The following is a 26,978-nucleotide window of genomic DNA, read 5'->3' as shown; positions in this document are numbered from 1 at the left end:
GAATATCGTTTACATGTAGCGCGTTAATTCTGCATGTATGTGAGACTCTATCTGCTCTCACCAAAGCGAAAGCTTTCATCACTCTCATCTTCAGCAGAAAACTTTCTGCAAGATATTGTACAGCCAGCCAGTCAGTGAAGCAAAATAAATCAAATGTTATGTAATGTTAACAAAATAATAAATAAATTAAAACTTCTGTATTATGTGAGAAGAAAAAGCCCTGCCAGTTCTACAAGTGGCATGAAACTTTGACATTTTAACAATAAGATAATAAGTAGATAAGAAGCTATTACTGCAAAGGGTTGTGGGTAGTGTGTCATGACATATGCTGGATTAATGCTTGCTAGGAGTTTTCACATAAGTCTTGTTTATTTACTCGGCACTATTTTTTAGTACTGACCTAAGTATGCACTAGACTTTTTTTCAGCATCTCGCGCCATGAGCACTACATTTTAAAAGGTGTATTCAATAGTTTGTAGCTAATTTTAAATGTTTAACACATCAAGAAATTAAGTGTTTTGCGAAGACTCATCTGAATGGTTGGTATACATGGTAAAATGATGTGACCCGCAATGTTTCACTAAATCACTGTTTTTGGTTAGACATGTAAGGGAATTAATTATTGTGCAGTGCGCGCTATAAAAAGCACTTGTATCAGTGTAATTACAACAACAACAAAAAACAAACAAAGAAAACAATTCAGAGATAATTGTGTTCGGCAGTAGAGTGTCTACTACCTTTGTGGTATCGGCACTTTAAAACATTTAGAACATTGATGCATATATTAAAGACCTACTAAATGCCCCTTTAAAATGAAGCAGCAAATAAAAAATATTTTTGAGACACAAAAGGTCACTATTGATTATTTTTAAAACAATTCATCTTGGGACGTACAGTATGACCACGTGCATTAAGTGTTCAACTAGCTGGATTTGAAGCATAAAACACGTATTGTGATGTAAATGCTCACCTCACTAGTCAGACCCACTGCCCCATGGATCTTAGCGATGTGTCCCAGCAACCAAGGGTTCTTCTGACCCACATTTCTTAGCGTGGATAGGAAGGGAACAATAGAGGCGGGGCTTGCCTGAGCCATGTTCACCAGCACACCCAAAGCAGTGTCACTGAGATCACTGTCACTGACATAACCAATCAATGATGGCACCAAAGATGACAATACCTGAGGAGACAAAAAGATAAGGCCAAACTTAGCCCTCATAATGCATTCAAAATCTGTTTGGACCCAAAGAATTGTTTATTCATAACAAATAGCAAATACAGCAATACAATGTTTTACTGCATTTACCCCTTTTCAATTTATTAAAAAACTCTTTGCAATTTAAAATTCCACATGAACCACACCAAAAACTATTATATTATATACATAACTATATAACTAAACTTCTAAGAACATTAACCTACGAACATTACTGGAATTAACCCCATTGGACTGAATGGAATTTAATTAAATTCATTTGACTTTTTTCATGATTAATGAAACCTACATATCAAAACAACATAAATTCATTGTACTTGCATAAACTTTCGGATGAAAAAAGTGATAAATTTTTAATGCTGCAATGGTTTGTCAATAGGTGTACATATTTATATTTACCAACAAAATTCAGTCCCAAAAGTGTGAGATATGGGGAAAAGTCTGAATATTTTACAAATGTTTCTTACACTAATTTAATTTCGTAGATAATATAATAAAAAGTATTTTTGACACCGAATGTAAAAAAACAAAAAAACTTCTTAAACAAATTTGTAAAAAAAAAAACAAATGGAATGAATGAAAGAAAGTAGTAATAAATAAATAAATGTTTTGAGAGTATTAAAGCATTTCTACAGTTCTATGTGAAGGCACATAAGGACATGCTATCTGGCCTCTTGACAGTGAGAATGTAATAAAAATAGTAAAAAACACAAATACACCCATTTGGTCCTGAACTTTTCTTTCATCAGAGGTCCCTTATGGTTGTAATCGTGCTTTGTTAAGAACCACAGCACCCTGGTTGGTTGATTTCAGTGCCGCCCGCTCATTAACCAGAGCCCCTAATTCTTTTATGAGTTTGCAGAGAAAAACTAGTGAAGATAGTAAAGGGGGAAAAAATACAGAGCAGAAGGAAACTCGCAATCATCCTCCCAATATGGACAGTTTATCTAGATTTATCTGTCTGTTTTAGCAAAGCAGTGGTGACCTTCAAAAAGAACAGTGACTCACAGAAGAAATACAGAGCATCAGTGAAATCTTGTGTTGGTTGACATTCATGTCTGACAAACTGCAGTGACGACTAGAGGCAGATGAGCCACATGGGTTACATGAGCTCTTTTCTCCAGGATAAAATGAATCCAACAAACACCCTTTTAGTGAGGATTTGCTTAATCCTCTCATTTTTCCTTGTGAAACACTTCACCTTTGAATTGGCAATGGTTGAGAGGACAAAGAGAGGATCTGGTGGAACTGGGAGGGCAGCAGACAGGACGTCCTGTGAGAAGCAGGATTCCCAGCCTCTGTCAGGATGTGAAAACCGTTGACTAATCTTAATTAATCCCGTTTGCTTACAAATCGCCGTATAAACTAGCAGCACTGGGACAGAGAGAGTCTGGGGTCTCTCCTCTCCCACGTGATTTCTGATTTACTATAGAAGAACGTTATGGATGTACCTGTCTATTTGTTTATCTATCGGTCCATCCATTTACAAGGAAAACCTATTATGAATTTCTATGCTATTCTAAACTGGCAGGTTCTGCTGGTTCAGTGTTGTTCAAGTTGGCAGACTGGTATAGTCAACCCCTCTCATCAACATATTCTAGCTGGTGAAGCTGAAATATGACCAATGACAGTATTGTTGGTTATAAGCCAGTGTAAATTGCGCACATCCCACAAACCCAAATAGGGCTCAGGTGCAGGACAAAAAAAGAAATTCAAACTGTAGCAAAGGAACAAACGTAATGTCCGCACACTGAATTGACTGCTAAAAATATATATTTTATTGCAACGTTTCGACCATCGGGTCTTCGTCAGAGCATCAGGCAATTGAACATGCCTTATTAGTATGACCACCTGTTACTTATAAAGAGTTAAAAAGAGTTGTACCTCAGTTTGTTATTTGTGCCTGACCCGATGGTCGAAACGTTGCAATAAAATATTTTTATGGAGCTGTCAATTCAGTGTGCAGACATTACATTTGTTCCTTTGCTACAGTATTGTTGGTTATGCCAGATAAAATACACTGTGTATATATAACGTCTGCATGAATGCAAATAAATAATAAAGAATCAGTATTTCTTTTTCAAGTGTCACCAGAAAGTACAGAATTTAGTGTGCTTATTCATGCACATAGATTCTAAAATTAATGTTTTAATTAATTATAAAAATAAAAAATGTTGCTACTCTGTGAGGCTATAACCATATTTCAGATTAGTGATCAAATTAAATAATCATACATTAAAAATCCCACTTATTTTAAGCACTAATCTGAATATCGGGATGATATATTCCTCTATGATAGCCCCTCAATGTCTGTGATGGATTTGGCTTTGGGCTTTGGATTTTGGTCTTAGGAATGGAAATATTAATCCTTGAAAATAGTACAATTTTTCACTGAATTCTCATTTCCTGTTTCGGTAAATGTAAATCAAAGAAAATGACAACAGATAGGCTACATAATTGTAAAATAATGCCTCATAATCTTTCCTAATCTTACTACTATCCAGGCATCCAGTGTGTTCACTGATGAGCTGAGTGATATGCATGTGCTTATTACCCAATGCAAAATTAACTCCTCATGACTAATGCATTCTTCTGACTCCACACATCTGCTATTTGCCAGCAGGCTAGCCCCCAATCCCCCTTAAAAGCATTTCAAAACGTAAAAAAAACAGATGATTGGTTCTGTTTCTGCCAAAAGTGTGGTTTCCCCTTTTCTTTTCCTGTAAATTTGTCTTCACTCAGAGCCGGGGGGGGGGCAAGGAGCTTAGGATGTGTTTTCTGATATTTCCCCATCCGTTTGGCGGATGCTCAACTATGGTATCGCTAGAGGTGTCAACCATCAAACTGTTTTACCATGTTTGACCTTGTACTGCAGCTGTCTGCTTTAAAATAAATGCTAAATCACTCAATGTATACTCATTTATGTATCCACCCCTCCACTCCCTTGGTGACCTTCAAATTATTTTTCTGTTGCCCAGAATAACTCACCTTGACCAGCCTTCATCCTCAAACACCACGTTCATTCTTTCGCTCACTCATTTGTCTCTCTTTCACTCACCAGCGGGTGAAGGTCAGAGATCATCTGCAGTAGTCTGAGCAGGTGCTGTCTGCCGGCCTGGTCCAACTGGGACATCATCGCCGTCAGCTCACGGATGTGTTGATGGATGGGCTCTGATTGTCGTGGATACACAGATGGCAGCACTCTCAACAGCATGGCATTACCTATCAAAACCAATAATTAATCAATACAGCACACTTCTGTTATGGAAAAATGACCATTGTAGCCATTTACACACACAAAAGTGAAAAACACAACGAATGATGAACTGAACCTCCAGCAAAGTCCAAAAGGTTTATACTGTTGTACAAATGTGCAAGTCATTTCCCCTGCAAAACTCAATGAGGGCTGATTCATTATTTAAGCCCCTTTCTTGATAAATGCACTGTTGTTGTTTGGATTTTATTGCCATTTGTTTCCTCAATAATTTAGTTGAAAATGTCAGGCCTTGCTGTTTTTGCTGACACACATATGCCAAAAATGATCTCACAGAGTTAAAAAAGACTTAAAACATAAAGTCATTATTTGTACTAAAAGAACAGAAAGATTTGGAATTCGAAATGAAGTGTAAACAGGCAGGTAAATTTAGGTCATTTAAAAGCCATTCTTCATCTGAAAACAATCTATAATTTGGTGAATCTGAGCACAAGAAAGATCTTGATTTGCAGTTTGAGGAACTCCATGAAATAAATGTGAGAACAGGAAGTGAAAAGACACCGTGATGGATGATCATGGAGTTGAGGGGTGAATGGCAAGCACCAGTACCGATAAAATCACAGCAGAGGGTTTCAAGTACCAGTCAGTAACCTCTGAAGTGTGACATTTATGACAACATGTGACATGCAGACAAAAAATCCATTTGAAAAACAAATCAGATTTGCATGCTGTGGAAAACTAAATTTGCAATAGCCCTTTCAAGCAAAGACTGTGTAGCAAAACTCCAAAATTTCCCTTAGATGTTATGTAATGGACCGCTGACAAGTTTACTGGAAGATTATGGTGAACAGACGAAACATTGATCAATTAGTCTACTAATTTCCATGACCGAGCTCTTACTAACACTCTGATTTAGTGTCATGAACAATTTTTATTGATCATTCACTTAACTACAAAAACAAAAATGCCACTTCATCATAAACAAAATATGGTAGGAAACTCCCACCCAACATCAAAAACAAATCTAATCTCTGCTCTGGCAAGCCATCTAAGTCCGGGCGGTCGGTTAGTGGACATAATTCTGAAAACGAGATGTTTCGTCTGGCTCAGGGGGGACATTTAGGATTGCAGAAGACCTGCCCACCTGTTTCTACACACAGCGGGTGATAGTAATGAAGGATTAGTGTTATACATAACCATTCATAATGAGACAGCTGGGGAAACATTGCTGACTCTAGACAGTTCATAGGAAATATCGACATTCACTTTCAAATACCACATGAGATAAGTAATTTAATCTTTGCCAGGTGTTTTGGCAGAAGGTATCTTAATATTTTTAGATAAATTTCGACCACTAACGAGTATAACTAAAAGCAAGTAACCAAAAGTTATAGCCATTTCCCTAGAGTTTTTCTACATCCATATGTATGTGATCTTTATTTTTCCAGCCATATGAGCAGAGGTTGTGCCAAAAAAGAAAAACACAGCTTATCTGACTATATGTTAATATTATCGTCTGATGTACAGTAGATGTAGATTACTAGTTTTTTTTTTTTTTTTTTTTTGAAGTTTTATATATATATTATTGGGGCAGATAAGTAAGTTATTTAACTTTTTTAAATATTTAATTTTTTTGGAAAGTCAAAAAACTTTTTTTTATCATTAAATAAGATCCATTTTTATAACGGACTAAAGCTTAACCAAATAACCAAAAGTCAGGATGCTTCTTGAAAAGCAATAAATTCTAAAAAGAACAATTTAGACCACTTCACAGCTGTTTTTAACTGTATAATTCTTGTCTGCACAGCATCTACTGTAAATGTGTCATTACATTTAGCCTGAAATATTCCTTTAAATCAGCAGTAACACATTTTGTTCAGTACAACAAGTAACAATGTGCACTCCATGTACAATAAATTACAAAAATTGATTTCAAGGGAATGATAAACATACAGGTGTTCATTTTAATATTTCCTTCCTGCTCAGCCCACGTTTTCGGTTGTAGGTGTGAGGTTGTCATGGATTATACTGTGCATTTTAAAACTAGATTAGAGGACTTCATTGTCCGAGCTTTGCCGTCAATTATGGTGTAGGTTCTGTTGGAATTTCATGATCAGCACTTTTCATTCCAAGGTGGCAGATTGACGGCATTAGCCAAAGCTGACCTTCCACTGTGTTCCCTTCAGACAACGAGACCAGTCATTCAAATTTGTACTGTCCAGTAACCCTGGCCCGAGTTCACATTCAGATACGCCTCCATACTTTTTGCACCAGGCAAAAAGAAGTAGACGTTCTCAGTAGGGAACAACATTAATGTGGAAAATGAAACCCTGTGGGGTATAATCTTCATCAGAGAAAAATCATGCAGAACAGAGAATGTGTTGATAAGTAAACTTCTGTTAATGGACTGATGACTAATGTAAAGCTCACATTCTGGAAAAAATTTGTTGGCATGCTGATGTTGTCGCAAACCTGGCTGTGTAAGCAGAAAAATCCATCCGTTGCAGTTAAAGGCATTTTGTGTTGCAGACATATTAATGTCGACCTCATAAAGGGTACATGTCATGGGACCTCTCTGTTTCCATAAAACTCCACTTATGCCTGCACATGAAATATATCAGCCATGCATCAGTCCAAAAAGTTTAGAAAGCATCAAATCATTTGCAGTTGGGTGTGGAGTCTTTGTTTCTGAGTAAATGTGCATGACTGTGAAAGTGGCGCCTGTGATTTGCACCAAAATGACAGCAAATTTCGATGACCCAAACCCCAGCACCCCACAGGAAACAAAAAACAGAATCTGAGCCTTTCTGACAAGCATGTTTTCTTTATGATTTATCATCCGTAATAATCAGGAGTCATTATTTCTACCCAAAATAATAGATTAATTATTTTAAAACACATTATTCATTAATAAGATGAAATAAGAGACCATGAGAATGAACAAGATGTTTTCTGCGATTTAAAAAAGTCAAACTAATCAGGATTTTAGAGTTAGGTTTTTGAACAGTGGTCCTAATTGGCAGATCCTAATCGAGAACCAGAAGCATGTCTGGTTTTCCAAGAGTGGGATATGGACTGGAGAAAAGGAGGGGAGGTTAAGGCTTGGATTGATGCCTGTTCACATTTACAACAATTTTAATCAATGGTGTAACAAGATGACTGTATTTACAGCAGTTGCTAGTAAGTGTCGCTATGTCACTGGATGCCCTGCCTGTTGAAAAATCCAGCATATGCTGGTTAATTATGTTTTGAAGCATAGCAGCTGATTTGAGCTGGTTTAAGCTGGTCCTTAGCTGGTCATGAGCTAGTTTAAACTGGTCATGTGCTGGTCCTAAGCTGGGGTGCATCTCTCAAAAGCAACTATCGTCGCAAATGCCATTGTTACCAATAGAATCTCCTGCTCAGGACCAGCTCATAACCAACTTATAACCAGTTTAAACCAGCTCATGAGCAACTAAGGACCAGCTTAAACCATACCTAACCAGCATATGCTGTTTTTTTAATAGGGCTGACATCACTGGTATAAGCTTAACTTGCCCTAGCTTTTAAAAATCTGATAACAAATGAGATGCACTGCAGGTAAAGACAAGAGATTCTGTCTCACAAGAGCTGGATCCTATGCTCCCATGTGGTACAGTAGTTACAATGTTAGATCTTTGTTAACATTTTTCAGCTGCATCAGGAATATGACTACGAAATTAAGGGCTGGGGGTAGGAACAGGGGTCGGCCTGAGGATTAAGATACAAGTTAGATGAAGGAAGAGGGGTCACAGGCAATATTTCTAACAGACATTAAGTGTCAAGGTTAAAACTAGGAGATGGATTTCGGATAGAGACTTCAGGTTAGATTAGTGTTCTTGAATAATATTTATCCATTCATCGATTTTAGGGGTAAGTTACAGTAAGGAATTAAACATTACAGAAATTCCGATGACTTTTCCAAGCAACTATTTGAAAATTCACTGGTATTTCCCCTTTCAGGTTTTCAACTTGTACCTCTTTCCCAACATCCTCCCCCAATCTCTCTCTCTCTCTCTTGCAGGAGCAGTACAACAATTTGCCTACCCATACCTCCAACGAAGAATTTCTCACTGGAGCTAACTCTCTCTCCCCCACCTCTTTCTCTCTCTCTTTCTGAGCGCAACGTTTATATAGACCACAGAGCTCCTCTATCAGGCTCAGTTCCCTTTCAGCTGCAGTTCACCAAACAAGCAGGAGTCCAGCCAACCAACTGCTCAGCATCTAACAAGGAAGACCACCAGAGAAAAAAAGAGACAATTATACACAAACACTGAGCCTTGTTCATACTCACACATGGCCAGCATGTCCAAGTGGACATTCCTCCAGGCCATGTGTCTGGTGGTTTCATTGTCCACGGCAGTACCTGAAAATTATGAGGATGATATCGATGTGAACTTTGGACCCAATTATTTGAACGAGATAACTGAGGAGGACCAGATGGAAGGTGAGTAACTGACAAAAATAAATAAATAAATATTCCATTGTGATCAGTACTGTTAGCTGTGAGTTACGGAGACATGCAAGTGGTGACAGGACAAATAAACTATCAGTGTGTGTGGAAATGTCTTTCAGAGAGGTGTTACATTAGCAAGGAAAAAGACAAAGAAATACAAACAATGTAACTCACTGGGATCATGTGTTTAAACATTTGTGAATGCAGGAATATTTGTTGAAGTGCCATGACATAAATTAATGTTTTGTTTGTTAAAGAGGTTATACTATGATTGTGTGTTGTCTTTGGAGTATACTGTATGTCTCTGACAACAGGAAAAAAATCAAGGGAAAAAGAAAAATAGAATGAAGCAAAGATAGCAGAAAAAAAAAACAACTAAACAAAATAAACAAACTTTTTCGTTTTAAACATTTTAGGTTCAATTTAAATCAAAAGAGATGATCATTATTTTTAAATTGAGCATTCTACCTTATAAGTGAACATGTCCTTATTAACAACCCTAGATATGTGTCAGGGTGTTCAAAATATATTTTAATCCTGTGAAGAAATAGATTTTGCATTCCTGTTTGCTGGGATCATCCCATTGTTGCAGAAAACTAACAACTTATTCTTTGGTTGAGTTTAATCTATACGAGTTTTCCAGATCTAAGTATTCAATCAACTATGAATCGACTTGGTTGCAGTATTTCATTATTATAGTTCACAGAGTTTCATAAGACCATGACGCACTCTCCGCTGCTAACAGTTCAAGCTCAATGGTGTCACCTTAAAGTACATATAAAAATCTTGTCATCTAAACGCTTTCTCTTTCTGCATTCCTTTTCTTTCCTTTCCCTTGATTTCTCTCTCAGGGGAGACCCCCACACCTTCCCCTGAACCCTGCAAAGGTCCAGTCTTCACTAAGTGGGATAAGCTCTTCACAATGCTGGAAAATTCCCAAATGAAAGAGAACATGCTCCTGCAGTATGCCGATGATATCATCAAGGTGGAGCTGCAGAGTCTGAGAGAAGAGATGTTACAGTTTGTGGCACAGTACGGCGGCTCTTGTGCATCTGCGGTTGAGAGCTCGGTTCGACGGGCTGGTATTCAAACAGAGACGCACCTGCAGAACGCTCTAGACCGTGCGCGAGAGGTCTCAGCTGATCAGTCCTCGCAGCATGATGCAGCCCTGCAGCAGCTACTGGCTGCTAGCGTAAACCAGGCTGCACGGCTGGAGCGACTGGAGAACGGCTGCTTGAAATGGGGGGGAGGAGGTCTGGCCTCCCAAGCCAAGAGCTTCCAAGCCCGACATCTCATGCAAGAAGTGACTGAGACAGAGAATGGAGGTAGGCTGGAGAAGACTCTGGCAACCATCTCCAGTGAGCTGCAAACCATCCGGGAACAGCTGACCCTTTACACCAAATCAGTCTTTGCAAACAGCCTTCCATCAGGTGAGACATCTAAGTTATAGAAAGCAAAAGTAGTCAGTATTTTTACCTCTATATTGAGAGGCGCATAGAGCAAAAAATGAGGCATAATGGGTATACTGGAATTCAAACTTTTGTCAATGATGCCTCAAAATGTTTAACTATGCGCAAGAAATGGCACAGATAACAGACCACACTGTGTATGGAAAGAGTAAAACGCATATGTCGATTTATGCCATAGGACATAAAGCATCATGCACCAATTGCTACACCCTTTGCAAGTATGTTGCTTTATATGAGTTAATCTTCTGAGGTCAGTTTGGATAGGAAAACAGACTTGCCGAGGTGACGATTCTGGTTTGGTGCTGTAAATTTTGAGCTGTAAATCTGCGATTTATGCAAACCACATGGTACGATCAAACCACTAGCCAACTTAGCTCACTAACACAAACACAAAGCATGTCAACTCATACGACCTCTGAGCAGACCACCATCACCCCAAGGTAGGAGGTTGATATCCCCAAAATCTGATAAAAGTTTAACCCACAAAAAACATTCCCCAAGCTCCTACTGAGTTGGGAAACAAACTTTGTTCGCATCAAGAGAGCTTTCACCTTGTCAGTAAGCCGGATACAGTTTCTAGTCAGCTTAAGCTAAAAATGATTTAATCTGCGAATGCCCATGCCTTCTGCATTAAATAGCTTTGTAGAGGTAGAGTAAATGAAAGACAGAGGGAGGTATAATTATGAACAGCGATGCAGGGCGACCACACCAAAGCATCCAGGGGGGGAAACAGAACCAGATGAGACTGTTTAGAGAATGACTTAGCCTTCCTCCATTCTCCCAAAGCAGGAAACCCAAGACAAATGTAATGAAAATATTGTAAGCTACGGTAGGAAAGGAGAGCCGTGGCCTGTCATAGCAAAGCAATCACCCATAGGAGAGAGAATGTACCAATCCCATTAACCAAGCCCCCTTCAGTCCCTTTCCATTTTACAAGCTTTCCACTGTAATTGTGTTTCTTCTGGTTGAAGGTCCTCTCAATGGTTACGCCAGCGCACAAAACTGGCCATCCGTATAAAACATGCTCATGCAAGCATGAACTTACAAAAGACAACTGCACAGGGACGATCATAATTGGGTTATACCTGATCATTTCTCCTTATATTTAGCAGTGGATAAATACTAAAAGCACAAGAAAAAGAAGTCTCTTGATCTTTGTTGCTCTTTGGGAGGCTCAGCAGAAACAAATCCTGGACAGGATGTTTACAATGTAACTCATTACTTGGAGAGCCCCCATTAAAATATAAAGGATGTGCTGAAGATTACTTCACAAAACATTTATTATTTACACTTTGCGATGAATCCTCCTTGAAAGATTTGTATGAAGGTTAGATAGGTTAGACCGATAAAACCATAAGCCTTCAGTGATGCAATCGTATGTACCTATTGATGGGTGGAGTGGTGGAGTGAAAATAAAATAAATAGGGTAACAGAAATCATAACAGATCAATTCTGTTCCTTCTAACAGCGGCTAATCAAAGTTTTTTTAACATTCTCCCTTTCTCTCTCCATTCTTCTTCCTTTCCAGGCTGTGACACTGGGCTGCTCTTCCCCACACGTTCATCTACAGCTCATGTTGAAGTCTCACTCAAGACACCCTTTCAGACCAATGCCGTCACCATTTGCCTGTGGGTGAAACCAACTCAGGTGCTCAACAAGACCACCCTCTTCTCATACAGTACAACTGGCAATGCCTACGAACTCCAGCTGGTGTTGAATGGACAGAGTGTCTTCTTTACCGTCGATGGTGAAACCCATTTGGTGCAAGCTTCAGGGGCAGCTCAAGAGGGTCAGTGGGTGCACATTTGTGCAGTCTGGAGTTCACAGCAGGGCTTGGCTTCACTGTGGGTGAATGGTCAACAAGCTGCAAGCTCTCCTGGAGTGGCTGAAGGTCATGAGTTACGCAGCAAAGGAAGCATACTACTGGGGCAAGAGTATGGACGTTACTTCAGGCATCTCAGTACCCCAGACACATTTGATGCGGAGCTGGCCTTCACAGGGAAGATGACTGGAGTGAACATGTGGGACCGCATTTTGAATTCAAAAGAGATATCTCAGCAAGCATGGCTCTATGGGAGTGGTTGTGGTATCCGTGGTAATGTTGTGGCATGGGGCGTTTCTGACATTGAGCCAAAAGGGGGTGTCAAGTTAATATACTAAATTTCTCTACTGTCTTAACCACCTGAGCCTTGTATACAAATCAGCTGAGCTCCTACAAGCACATATTAAGAACCTGCTTTGCTACACCTGCACAAAACCATAATTTTCCTCTCCTTAAATGTGCAAAAAATGCTCTCTCATAGGGAAAATGTGATTTAGCAAGTTACAATAGTTAAACTGCTGCCATTGGAGGGACATTATATCATGTATCTTTTTTTTATTATTACAAACTGTTCTGTTTTCAAGAATGTTTAATACAAAATGGAGGGATTTTAAAAAATAAATATATATATTATGTATCGTCAAACTATTTATCTTGATTGGTAATGTTTACATTCAGATTTGACTTAATTTTTAATCTATTTGTAATGTAATACTTCAGTCCATTGTTATGTTTATGCTTTTTTTTTTTTCAAACAATAGGCTCTGTTACATATCTTGTGATGGCCATTTTAAAATATTTTGTTCTGCTAATGAATAACATTTTTGTCTTTGGTTTGTATTTTTACCACAAGATGGATGCTATGTTTTGATGACGGAACTGTGGAAAATGTTTACAAATTATGACTTTATTTTTATGTTTCCGCTGATGTGATTAAATGTATTATAATGTTTTTTTGTTAAGAGGCTAAGATGAATGTATAATGTACATAGATATTTTTCTGAGGGTTGGGGAAAACAAACCATAATAAAAATGTAAAACTGAAAATAACAAAAACATTGTCATTCAGGATCTGTTGAATGAAAAAAGATCAAGAGGTGAGTGTTTTAGTTAATAGCACATAACAGTTAATTGTGATATATATACGTTATTTAGTGATTCAATCACTGATCTATAATAGAGAACATTATATATGTGACCCTGGACCACAAAACCAGTCATAAGTGTCAATTTTTTCGAAATTGAGATTTATACATCATCTGAAAGCTGAATAAATAAGCTTTCCATTGATGTATGGTTTGTTAGGATAGGACGATATTTGGCCGAGATACAACTATTCGAAAATCTGGAATCTGAGGGTGCAAAAAAATCTATACACTGAGAAAATCACCTTTAAAGTTGTCTAAATTAAGTTCTTAGCTATGCATATTACTGATCAAAAATGTTTTGATATATTTATGGTAGGAAATTCACTAAATATCTTCATGGAACATGATCTTTACTTAATATCCTAATGATTTTTGGCATAAAATAAAAATAGATAATTTTGACCCATACAATGTATTTTTGGCTATTGTTACAAATATACCCCAGCGACTTAAGACTGGTTTTGTGGTCCAGGGTCACATATAGATCAGTGGATTCAATACATTATGATGGATAATTATTTCATAACCAACAGCTAAATCATTCTTAAATTAAAACTATGCAAAGGTTTAGACTAAGTGTAGCCTTTTCCCAAATTATATAAAAAGTTTACTTGTGACAGCTATCCCATATTTGTAAAGTCAGCGAGGCTACCGGTTACTCCATTCCCAACCCCTTTGCAGCCGCTATGAAAGTGAGGACTCCGATAACAACCACAACAGTTTAAAGGTATGGTTACATTTACTGTTGTTACACAATGAATTCAAGTTAGTCATGCAGATTAACCAAAAAAAAGTTGCTTCGTTTGAAAGTGACTTTTGAAACAGGATTAGTGAATCTCGAGTATCAGTTTTAATATATCTTGGTTTGCCTCTCGCTCGCTCTCTCTCTCTCTTTTAATAGAAAAGACTTACAGAGTCATATAAAAAATGATCTTTTAGTTAATGTCAACATTAAACAACATTCAAAACCCTGTTTACTTACACCTTGTGATATATTTGATTTTTTTTTTTTTAATTAAATATATATATATATATATATATATATATATATATATACTAACAAAAGGTAAGTTTGCTTTGGTTGCAGCGCAAGTGAGCACATTTTGATAAAACATTATGAGGACAAACATTCTTTTTTTTTCTTTGGACTATTATGCTCAATGATAATGGTCAGACTTGTACAATAAGATTGTGTATTTATAAATTCAAGTAAATCAGTTAATCGAAAACAAGACAAAATAGCACTGGCCACATTAAGCGTCTGGTATTTTACATGTGTAACATGCAACATAACCAAGGATCTGGATGAGACTGGTCACGGGTCAGCATAAAAGAGGAACAAATCATTGGCTAAGCAAAAGCACACAGGCCTCAGACTGATTAGTGGATCCAGATGGTGGTAGGGAGACTACATTCTTGAAGGGATATTACTAATAATGAGCATTGCTGGAGGGAGTTTGGGAGCCATTCAAAAGCTTTTATGTTTCAAAGATGCTCTTTTCCACCTCTACCTTTCCTGCTTCTGTAGTGAGTGTACACACCAGGGGAGCTGTGTCTCTAACACACTCCAGACCACTACAAACACTCATCGTACCTCCGACATTACTCAAACATGAGACCCCTGTGTCTACATACTAAGGAAACATGAGAGCTCATGGTGAAACACCTACGTAGCTCAGCAAAACATTTTAAAGAGACTAAGTGATTGTTTAAGTTGTTGACTGTCCTGCTGAAAAGAGCAGCATACACTATATTTTGTTATGGTGGCGGTGTCTCAACTAGTCTTCTACACTAATCAAAATGTTTTTTTTGTTTTTTTTAGTAGGGTTACTTACCACCAGTAGCCAATAAATCATTGCTGAAGTACAGCAGGTCATGGTCTTCTTTTTCTTTGCTTACCATTGTAAATGTTTGATTTTCAAAAAGCCATTTGTCAGAATGAGCCTGGCCCGAGCATTAAATAGACCATGAAAATTGTAATCTAATTGTCGTACCAATGAAGTAGTTGTTTCTGTGAATCACTGCTCTACCCTTCCCTTTGCATTGTTCAGTGTTCAGAACCCCTCGATGGTACCCCACAAAACCTAACCTGAACCCCATTACCTCACCGCACTTCCTGCTTCATGGACTATGAAGAGGTTGCACATTATTGGTTTCCTGTGAACCCATGGGAAGTAGGACCAGGGTGGTGATAATGAGAGAAGGGGAAAGGAGACTGATTAAGAGGACAGACCCCAAAGGGAGGCTTGAGGAAGGACAAGTTTGAGCTAAGTTCTAAAAATCCCGTTAGCTGGTCCTCTGTAGTTGCTCTGCTATAATGCTTATACAGAAACCACAAAACCTGATATGCTTATACTGGAAATAAAGACTATTGCTGTAAGTTAAACCAAGTATTGCAATATCACTGAGTCATGCTGAATTTCGGTAAGGAAATGCAGACCGCTAATTCCTCGAGAGTTGAAGATCCTGGTGTTGTTTTTGTGTCCTGTGCTGTTTTATGAATATTCTGAGAAAGAGTGAGTTGGGTAAGTGCTCTGTTTTCTATCTCTAGTGCATGCTGGATTCATTCCAGAGGTTCTGCTAACTCGCGTATCGGCTTTCTTCTCCCACTCAGCCCTCTGGAGTGCTGTGATGGTACAAGATGTAATCAAAGGAGGCCTGAGAGCATATATACACAATTCATAGGGCATATGGAAACCCAAACATTTCAATGCAAGCTGCTTCACTGTAGTGGTCAGCCAACTGTTGACTGTACCTCAGGCTCCAAAAACCTGGGCAACTGTTGAGTGGAAGTTGTCATGACAGTTTCAAAACTGAGAGTTACGTAACAAGTTCTTGGATGAACATGATGGTCAAGCAGCAAGCCCAGTTTTAAGACAATACACTGCATTTAGATCTCGAACCCCCATGAACAGTTGAATAATACAAATTAAAACCCAAGAGGGACCTTCTTCATCTGAGGCAAAGTTGTTTTGTGTTGGCAAGAGGCAGAATGTTGAATGCAGAAACAGAATGTAGAAAGTAGAATGAGGAACCTCTCCGTAAACCACTGTGGCATGATTGGATGGATATCCACTTGACAGATATTTGGTTCATTTGCTGAACAAACAAATATCTCAAATAATATCTCAAGTCTGTGGTAACTCTTTTCATGATGTGGGGTAAAGAGATTGAACCAGGAAGCCAAAAAAATAAATAAATAAAATAAAAGGGCTGATGGGGTTGCTCTCAGGCTGTTGTGATTTTGCAGTGCCATGCTCACAACAAATCAAAAATCATATATAAAAGGACGCCAGTGTTTGTAAGGTTCAATAATCAGATGGTGTTTTTTTATTTGTAGATCACACAGTCTCTTCCCTCAAAATTTAAGCAGATAGTCAAAAGATTATCTATCACTTTTTCACTGAAGAATGAACATGCCAGGTGGTCGAATAGATCCCTTTAAGAGAGCATATCACTTGTAGCTGTCCGACAGTACAAATTTATTGATACAACTATAAGAAATTATGAAACTGTTGCAGAATATGAAGATATTGGATTTATATCCTTATCTCTAACATGACCAAGCAATACCAACATTTCAGTGCTTCAGCATTTATTCTGTGGCTCAGTTAAAAGGCATTTACAATATTGTTGTCCTTTGGCTGACCCAAACTACAATATATGACAACGAGCCGAGGTCAACGTACACTTGACCACACTATTCCCTAATGAAGCCATGTTTGTTTTTCGCCTCTGATGACTCTGGCCAACAAACTCCCCAATTGACCCTTCCTTTATGACAGAGTTTTAACACAGGAAAGTAGAACCACACCAATGAGATCTTTATCTTCGATGGGCAACAATCTGCGTGAGTGGAGTGTTTGAACAGCTGACATTATAGTGTATTTTGACACATACACCATGTTAAATATACCATCCATTCCTTGTATGACTCATAAAAAAATGCTAATCTTTCATTCACAAAACACTCAATTACATGTACTTCAATCAATTTAGCAGAACAATGGATGTAATAAAGTTTGCTTCATTGTGGATGACCCATTTAACGGTGTGGTTTTGGGACCAAAAACCAGAACCACACACTGCAGGCCAGGAAGACCACATGTCATCTACACTACGCCAATGCTGTGGGTGGCACACTAGTGCTGTGGAAACTAAACAGTCACTGGTCTCTGTGTGTGGATATTCTTGTAAAGGCACAAAGGGACTGCTTCTCTAATTACCACAAAGGCAATGAGGTGCACAGTCTGGAAAGCACTGAATCATGGGGAATATGATTGTTTTTTACCTTCCATGACTCACCATTCTATTCTACTGCATAATCAAATACAGCATATGGTGACGTTTACTTTGCCAAGTAGGACGTGTTCCTGGATCAACATCTGTTGTTGGTCCTGGAACAATATTCTTGTCAAACAAACACAGCCATAAACCGAACGATTAACTACCCCAGCCCAAAACCCAATGCTACACCTAACATGTAGTACACCTAATGTTTCCTAACTAGGATCAATGCAACAAGTTTGTCTGGCTAGAATAAATGTGAAACCGGTGTAGTACCATTACACAGCCAATTAGAAAATATTTCATGTTTATTCAGGGTGTTCTTACTCCTAACTCATCCCATATTGACACTTGGTCAGGATCCCTCTGCATCACTTTTTAAGGTTCAGGGTAATGCTTTAGCATCAGGTCATGATGTGTAAAAGTATAAATTTTATTTAAAAAAATGTAAAGTGTATAAATATTCATACTTTCACAGGTATTGGAGCATCTAACCCCACTCCTACCCTAAACCAATCCACTTCTCAACAACATAAACTCTTAACAGGCAAAATCACAGGTATATATATTGTATAAATATTTATTTACATGTATTTATTAATACTCCAATATGTAATTTCATCATGGCGATATTCCAATGCTCATCGTGTCTGTGTATGATGCCAAAGGTTTCTCATTGAAAGCAATGGAGCACACTCCACGCCAAAAAACAATGCTAAAAGTGTACCCTGGGCGTTAAAAAGTGACGCAAAGGAATTCTGACCAAGTGTCAATATGTGACAAATTGAGAGTGAGAATGTGTTGGTTTATTGTAAAGTTATGTAGAGGGACAAATGAGATTTCAGGATGAGCAGAGTTATCCAAGATAACTTTCTTCTGTGGAACACAATTTTTTTTTTTTGAGCATTCAATGGTCACAAAAACTGGTTGCCAACATTTTGCAAAATATGCTCTTTTGGAACAACATGAGGGTAAATGATGAGTATATGATGACAGAATTGAAGCATCCCTTTTAGCTATCGTCAAATGTTCCTTTTGCTTACAACTGTGGCTGGTTAGGAAAAGACCTCCGATTTAAATTAAAGATAAAGATAAAAATAAGAAGATACAGTAAAGACCTTTCATCACTTGTCACTTTAACACGCCATGACAGAATGTGACTGTTACATCCCTGTGTTGATCCAGGAACATGCGGCACGTGGTGAAATCACCATAACCCAGAGGATTTTGTGTGTGTCTATGACCTACCGTGACCCCTCCCGCCCCCCTGGACCCCATGTTGCACCCCTACCTCCCAGCACGCTGCAGGTGATGGCCTCTGTGTGTTGGGCCAGGAGTTCAGCTTTAGCGATGGCAGCCAGTGACAAGTAGCTGGACATGTTTCTGCTCAGCTCTTGGTTCCCCTGCTGCAAGAACCGCACTGCCACAGGGACCGCTAATGCCATCACTGGAGGCCTGTTGTAATTCTGGAAAAAAACACATCAACCCAACTTTAGACCTGCATTTAAGGTCACAGATTCTTTCAATTAACCATGAACTGTTTACTAGTTACGACCAGTACAAACATTGAAGCCTGAATAGAGATGTTAAATTAGAAGTTTCATTCAAATAAGGCAAAATCAAATACAGCATATGGTGACGTTTACTTTGCCAAGTAGGACGTGTTCCTGGATCAACATCTGTTGTTGGTCCTGGAACAATATTCTTGTCAAACAAACACAGCCATAAACCGAACGATTAACTACCCCAGCCCAAAACCCAATGCTACACCTAACATGTAGTACACCTAATGTTTCCTAACTAGGATCAATGCAACAAGTTTGTCTGGCTAGAATAAATGTGAAACCGGTGTAGTACCATTACACAGCCAATTAGAAAATATTTCATGTTTATTCAGGGTGTTCTTACTCCTAACTCATCCCATATTGACACTTGGTCAGGATCCCTCTGCATCACTTTTTAAGGTTCAGGGTAATGCTTTAGCATCAGGTCATGATGTGTAAAAGTATAAATTTTATTTAAAAAAATGTAAAGTGTATAAATATTCATACTTTCACAGGTATTGGAGCATCTAACCCCACTCCTACCCTAAACCAATCCACTTCTCAACAACATAAACTCTTAACAGGCAAAATCACAGGTATATATATTGTATAAATATTTATTTACATGTATTTATTAATACTCCAATATGTAATTTCATCATGGCGATATTCCAATGCTCATCGTGTCTGTGTATGATGCCAAAGGTTTCTCATTGAAAGCAATGGAGCACACTCCACGCCAAAAAACAATGCTAAAAGTGTACCCTGGGCGTTAAAAAGTGACGCAAAGGAATTCTGACCAAGTGTCAATATGTGACAAATTGAGAGTGAGAATGTGTTGGTTTATTGTAAAGTTATGTAGAGGGACAAATGAGATTTCAGGATGAGCAGAGTTATCCAAGATAACTTTCTTCTGTGGAACACAATTTTTTTTTTTTGAGCATTCAATGGTCACAAAAACTGGTTGCCAACATTTTGCAAAATATGCTCTTTTGGAACAACATGAGGGTAAATGATGAGTATATGATGACAGAATTGAAGCATCCCTTTTAGCTATCGTCAAATGTTCCTTTTGCTTACAACTGTGGCTGGTTAGGAAAAGACCTCCGATTTAAATTAAAGATAAAGATAAAAATAAGAAGATACAGTAAAGACCTTTCATCACTTGTCACTTTAACACGCCATGACAGAATGTGACTGTTACATCCCTGTGTTGATCCAGGAACATGCGGCACGTGGTGAAATCACCATAACCCAGAGGATTTTGTGTGTGTCTATGACCTACCGTGACCCCTCCCGCCCCCCTGGACCCCATGTTGCACCCCTACCTCCCAGCACGCTGCAGGTGATGGCCTCTGTGTGTTGGGCCAGGAGTTCAGCTTTAGCGATGGCAGCCAGTGACAAGTAGCTGGACATGTTTCTGCTCAGCTCTTGGTTCCCCTGCTGCAAGAACCGCACTGCCACAGGGACCGCTAATGCCATCACTGGAGGCCTGTTGTAATTCTGGAAAAAAACACATCAACCCAACTTTAGACCTGCATTTAAGGTCACAGATTCTTTCAATTAACCATGAACTGTTTACTAGTTACGACCAGTACAAACATTGAAGCCTGAATAGAGATGTTAAATTAGAAGTTTCATTCAAATAAGGCAAAATCAATGTACCAGCATGTGCGAATTCTGTATGCCAATAAAGATTTTAATATATTCAGGGAGTGATCGCATGTGGTTTTAGCTGGCTGCTTAGTTAATTGAATAAAAATAATAAAAATAAAGAGACACTCTGTAAGACATGAAAGGCAGCAGTAAACATTTCAAACGATGAAAATGAACTGAACACAGAAAGTATGTGAAAGGTTCTGCTGCCCCCTAGTGTAGAAGATGTGAACATTGTCAGATCGAAACAGGTGGAAAATCAGATGGACATTGAAAGAAATGGAAAGCTATTTTATCATTTCACTACTACATAGCAATTACATTTGATATATGTGGTCAAAATAAAATAATTCAAATTTATGTTTAAATCTTAACAGTTTGAGTGCCATAATTAGTGAATTCTTCAAAAATATTCATGAATCTAATTACTGTACATAATAGACATGGTATGAGTATGAATTTCATTTCTTCCGTAGCAAATGAAAAGATTTTCCTTTACTGTAAAAAGAATGGCCAATTATATTCTTGCCTGAAGGGAAAGCGTCCTTGAATATGGGAACTAAAACTTTAAAAAGGCACGACGTAGGGCAAATAACTTCCAAAGAACCCAAGCTAATTATAAAACACCCACTTGAATATGTGACTGCTGCTCAGATCAAAGAGCCCTTCCACAAATAGTTCTGAAGAACTCAGGCATAAGACTGTTCAAGCTGCAGTTCTCTAATGAATACTGATCTCCACCACTACCCAGAATGCATCACTCTAGCTCAGCCTCTCTCTAAGCCCTGCTCTAAGATTCATATGCGGCTTATTATGTAAGTGAATGTGTGTGTGTGTGTGTGTGTGTGTGAGAGAGAGAGAGAGAGAGAGAGAGAGAGAAAATATAAAAAGAAAGAGGAGAGAAGAGAAGAGTCATTGAGTGGAAGAATGTGGGAAATCCACTGGAAGGAGAGTGAAGCAAATATCCAAAGAAGCAGGAGAAACTGTGTCATGTCTGTGAAAAATCTTTTTGGAACAGAAATAATTAAAAAGAGATTACGGCTAATTGCTGTTGTCAGGCGTGTCAGTTCCATTTTGAGACATGCCACTTGACTCACTGAGAATGAGTATAATTATTGCTTCACAACTGACAAATATGGACACTTTTCACATTTCTGGGTCATCATAATTGTAGTCTCAGCCTCAGATTGACTGATGCATCAGACACACAAAATGAGAAACACTTTGAGAGTTTTGAAGCCATCGTTGATTTTTTTTACAGGATTTTCTGGGAGAAGTGAATGCCAGTGAGCCTGTTTAGTAAAGTACAGATGTGTAAATTCGTAAATTAACCACCCTATCAATGATTTGTTAGCAAATCCAAAGAAATGATCACACATTTTCCTTTTTATGTTTGGGTTACATGAACACTTTTTGAACCAGCTGTACTCTGACTAATACCGTAATAAATCTGCTGTTATGTATATAAATGTAGGGAAATCATTCAGGGTCATTTGTGTGCTCTGGCCCTTAAGTGTTGCTCCTACCTGCAAGATGCAGCTGGTGATGTCAGAAGCGATCTTGGCATGGGGTGTGTCTTCATCTTTGCCCTGCGGCTGGAGGTTATGCTCGAGACACGACTCCCATAACGACACAAGAGCTGCTCCGTGCCTCTCGATCGAACCTGTTTCCCTAATGGCTGTAGTGATACGCGTGATGCAGATCTCCACCACCGCTTGGTCGTTGTCATTGGTTAAGTAGTCCTGCAATCAATCACAAATCACATAACTGAATGAAAGAGTTGTGCATTTAAGACTCTTACATGTTGCAAATTTTCATGTACATATGAAATCTATGCCATATATTGTGTGACAGCAGAAATAAAACACAATCAAAAGGTAGAAATTTTGTTATGCTATTTATACTGAGGCATATCCATGACACCTAAAAGAAAACTATAGTCTATTCTGCAAACTGCTTTGATTATAATGGGAGCAATTTAATTTAACCACACTGTGTGTAAATGCCAAGCTGATGTGCAGTCGCAGTTTCACAGATTTTTTGCAATCCATTTAATTTGTATTACTGTTTTAAATCCTTTGTTTTTATCTCTTTATTTTACAACATGAAGTTGTTTTGCACTGATGCCAGATTTATCATTATCATTAATTTACTATAAATCTTCTTTATAGTTCTCCTTTGCATCCAATTCCATTCTGTTTAAGTAAAAGAAGAAAAAAAAAAGATAGTTTCTTTCATTTCTGAAGTATTTATTTCAAAATCCAGTGAATGGGTCTTCTTATATTGTTATGTAATCTATAAAACATATGGACTGACACCCATCCATTGACTATTAAGCTACAGAGTATTTAAACAGCTTTATTTAGATTTCTGAAAACATGAAGTATCTTTAAACTATAAAGTTCGGTAGCAAATATTTTCATCTTTGTGGTGTGGCATGTTCAGAATGATAATGTTGTGCAAGTGACTGTGGAAAGGAGGACACTGTAGGCCCTGGAGAGAGAAATACAAGAGAAGAGAGAAAAAGACGAAGAGAGAATGAGAGAAGGCTACCCCTGAGACGCTGGATGAGCCCAAATCTGTTTACAAAAGCCAGCCAGAACAAAGAAGCCCAACGAGGCAAGAGGAACTGGCTTTATCACGCTCAGTGACACCAACATTCCTTTCGAACTTCTCTCATTTAAATTGAAATTATGCTAAGTGTGGAAATGAGGGGTCACCTTATTCAAATTATTCAGATATGCGGTGCTGACAGGGTCAGTGATCAGCCAGAACAAGCCATATGCTCTCTAACTTCACTTTAACAGCATAACATCAACTAGGCAAGCTAAGGAGAACCCATTCAATATGACTATATAATAATAACCATTTATTATTATTATATAATTTCAAAGTAAGATAAATAAATATATTATTGTTGCAACCACTGAACAGTAAAATAAAGAAATTAAAAAATGAGTATGTAACAACAAGTAATTCATTTTACAGAACAACTAAGCTTTATGTTTTGGCAGTAAACCACAGACCTTGACAACAGATTTCTAATAGATCCTCATTACAAATCTGGGAACATGCATGCTGTTTTTTTTTTAAATGCAAATTTTTAAATGCAAAGTTTATTGCTGGGCAATAAACAATATCATATCAAAGCTTGGAATAAAATTTGATAGCTCTGGTCTTTTTAACTCCATGTGGATTAATCTAACAGATTATCATACAACAGAAATAATTGCAACAACAGCCAGTCAGTGCATGTCCATTATAAGTCTGCATGTTCTGCATGCCTCTCTGTGAATGAGTGTTAAGGTTTTGTCTATTAAACAAACTCAAACACATGTAATGTTCATGGTTCCGTCAAAATATAAGAGGACAGACCATATGAAATTGATCTGAGCTGCTCTGCGATTCACTTCACAATCGTTTCACTATTTCAATTGAGAAAAACTAGTCAAATACACACTGAAACTCAAAAGATCTTTACGGCAAACTGCCAAAATAAAAGTTTAACTCAAAAAAAAAAATTATGACAGAAATATTTTACTATTGTATATTAAAATGTTTTTTTTTTTTTATTAATCACACATTACTGTTGTGTTGTGTTAAAGGGGTCATCGGATGCAAAATTCACTTTTACATGTTTGAACATAAATGTGTGTTGGTAGTGTTTGTACACATCCACCCAATATTGATAAAAATCCAATCAGTGTTGTTTTTTTTTAATCCTTATAAATAATATCCCCTTTCTCAAATCAAGCCGTTCTCAGCTTCTTGGCTGTGTGTGGCGTCAAACAGACCCAAGCCCCTCCCACGATTGTTGACTGACACTAGCGTTTGACCTTAGACCCGCCCTGAGTGAGCTGTCATAAGCCCGCCTTTGTTTCGACACCGGAGCAGGAACGTAGACAAGAATGTCTCCTAAGTGACTGAGGTGTTTTGTTGTTGGATGTAATAATGAACATAGCAGTCATTTACTCCCGACATCTGAGCCGCTGAAGACACAGTGGATTAAGTGTGTTTTTGAAGGGACTGCACCCCCGATCTACCTAAATGCGCCTATGTTCGTGCAAATCATTGGTGATCTAGCATCATTTACAGAAGAAGTGAGTATAAGGTTCTTATTGCCTTTCCTAATAACGTGCTAGTTAGCAAGTTCTGTGGCTAAATGCAGCTAAAGTCAACAGTCTCATGTGAACGGCTCGTCACCCCAAAGAGGGGCAGGGTGAGCAGAGCTCATTAGCATTTAAAGAAACATGCACTAAAACATGCTGCTGTGTGCAGAGCTGTTTTTGGCAAGGTAAAAAGGGTGTTTTACACTACCATCAAAAACGTTTAACCAAATTTATGTTACAGACTTTTCATTAAGACCCTAAAGCAGGGTTCCTCAATAGGCGGCCCGCTAGAGAAAAATGTTTGGCCCACCTAAATTCAAATAATGTGTCATGAAAATTCAAACGCAGCATCAGAAAGCGACATTAACTAACATCATGTCTACACCGCATGCCAGCGACGCGACGCAACAAAATACATTCTTATTATAATCAGTGATGCTGTCTACACTGGATGCGGTGCAGCGCGGTGCGACAAATCCCCGACAGAAAACTGCTGCCGCGTTCTATTTATGACGTACTGACACAACATTCAAATGATTTGCAATGCATTGTCGCGTCCAGTGTAGATACTATGTGACAGCAAAAACATGACAAGTGTGAAGTAAAGAAAAGTGGACACGGAAAATAGATGACACAAATGTGAATGGACTGAACAGTTTTGAGTGAGTGAGTGACTGATACCATCTCTGCTATAGATGTTGGTTCGCAGTGAGTTCACAGTTTTAACATAAGTTTGTTTTAATTTATTTTCAAGATCTGAGGTAAAATATCTATTGTTGCTTTCACTATGGCTTATAAACCTCATGCAAAATAATATTCAAACTCACATTAGACACTTTTAACATTGAATAAAGCATATAATCATTACTTGAGATTATCACTGTCATATTTTGCATGTTGTTCCTGCCGCGACGTCGCAGGAAAATAAAAAAAACATTTCTAAAATAGAATTCCGTGCCGCTTATTGTCACGTGTTGCTGTCGTGGGTGGTTAGGACATAAATTACATGGAAAAGATCATTTTTATCGCGTCTGGTTGGGACACAAGGTTACAGTTTGATCCCCCCAAAGAATCTAAGTGTAAAAAATGCTGACAGATCTAATAACTGAATCTGCAATCAGGGAAAGTGGAGAGAAGAGATCCAGTCTGGAGATGAGCAGGAACAGTTGATTCGAATGTCAGACATGGAGATTTTTTGTTTGTTCATTTGTTTTTAATATTCAACAGGCAAAGTTCTTCTGTATCTAAATGCAAAAATGTTCATAATTGTTTGAATAAAACAGACTACTGGGGGGAAAATCTGAACATTTATCTTGTGACCATCTTGTGACTATTTTAACAAAAGCAACAATATAATTGTAATAATAAGAATAATGTATATATATATATATATATATATATACAGTATGTAGGTCGGTGGCCCTTGGCTTGGTATTGTTGGCAGAATTCGGCCCTCGGCGAAAATGAATTGAGGAACCCTGCCCTAAAGAATCATATCAACTTGTGGAAAATGTGTATCCGATGACCCCTTTAATAGAATTCATAAAAAAATTACCAGCCAACCATTTCATATACTCACCAGTGCTGATTTTCAGTCACTTAGTAAGTGTTTATTTTGTATTAGGCTACTTAAATTAACTCTAATGTACAATATGCTGATAAGCATAACAGTGTCCTGGCTGAATCATGGTTGAATTTTGAGTTAAACGCTATGCATTAATTTTCATAATACCACAACACAAAAACAATTTCATTTATTTAACTTTTTATTTACTTTAGTTTCTTGAATTCACTTGAATTCCAGTTATTTCATGTAGAGCTGCATAATTCTTAAATCTTTAATATTATTCTAAATTTAGAATCATATTAAAAACAACAACAAAAATAATAATAAAAAAATAGACTTGTCAAATTTGCCGGTAAAATCACTGTCATTTAGGAATAAGATTGGGTATTTGAAGTGTGGGTATTTGAATCGAGATTGCAATTATTTAATGATTAATCATGCAACTCTACCATGTCACCAAACATGGTTTCCT

At 37.9% G+C, this 26,978-nt stretch overlaps 2 protein-coding genes across 13 annotated transcripts in view; one reads left to right on the top strand and one right to left on the bottom strand.

Annotated features, from left to right (window-relative positions):
- ptx3a (pentraxin 3, long a) overlaps positions 1–14,316 on the top strand; it is a 37,108-nt gene extending 22,792 nt beyond the window's left edge. For all 10 annotated transcript variants that reach the window (XM_058752130.1, XM_058752135.1, XM_058752134.1 and 7 more), the window contains 3 exons: positions 8,473–8,895; positions 9,756–10,334; positions 11,902–14,316. In XM_058752130.1, coding sequence (XP_058608113.1) covers positions 8,745–8,895; positions 9,756–10,334; positions 11,902–12,533 — 1,362 coding nt within the window. In that variant the 5' untranslated portion in view covers positions 8,473–8,744 and the 3' untranslated portion in view covers positions 12,534–14,316. The remainder of the gene's footprint in view (positions 1–8,472; positions 8,896–9,755; positions 10,335–11,901) is intronic.
- Positions 1–26,978, bottom strand: part of veph1 (ventricular zone expressed PH domain-containing 1) — a 124,502-nt gene that overhangs the window by 81,228 nt on the left and 16,296 nt on the right. For 2 of the 3 annotated variants that reach the window (XM_058752120.1, XM_058752121.1), the window contains exons 1-3: positions 18,922–19,096; positions 4,275–4,438; positions 971–1,180 (exon numbers count right to left, since the gene is read on the bottom strand). In XM_058752120.1, coding sequence (XP_058608103.1) covers positions 971–1,180; positions 4,275–4,438; positions 18,922–19,075 — 528 coding nt within the window. In that variant the 5' untranslated portion in view covers positions 19,076–19,096. Of the gene's footprint in view, positions 1–970; positions 1,181–4,274; positions 4,439–18,921; positions 19,097–20,502; positions 20,678–22,356; positions 22,573–26,978 lie in introns of those variants that run through there. The other variant, XM_058752122.1, reaches the window with a different exon arrangement.

The sequence above is a fragment of the Onychostoma macrolepis genome, chromosome 18 (assembly GCF_012432095.1).
Source record: "Onychostoma macrolepis isolate SWU-2019 chromosome 18, ASM1243209v1, whole genome shotgun sequence".
Classification (NCBI taxonomy): domain Eukaryota; kingdom Metazoa; phylum Chordata; class Actinopteri; order Cypriniformes; family Cyprinidae; genus Onychostoma; species Onychostoma macrolepis.
Note: the sequence above shows the minus strand (reverse complement) of the source record. Positions and strands in the feature narration are given on the sequence as shown.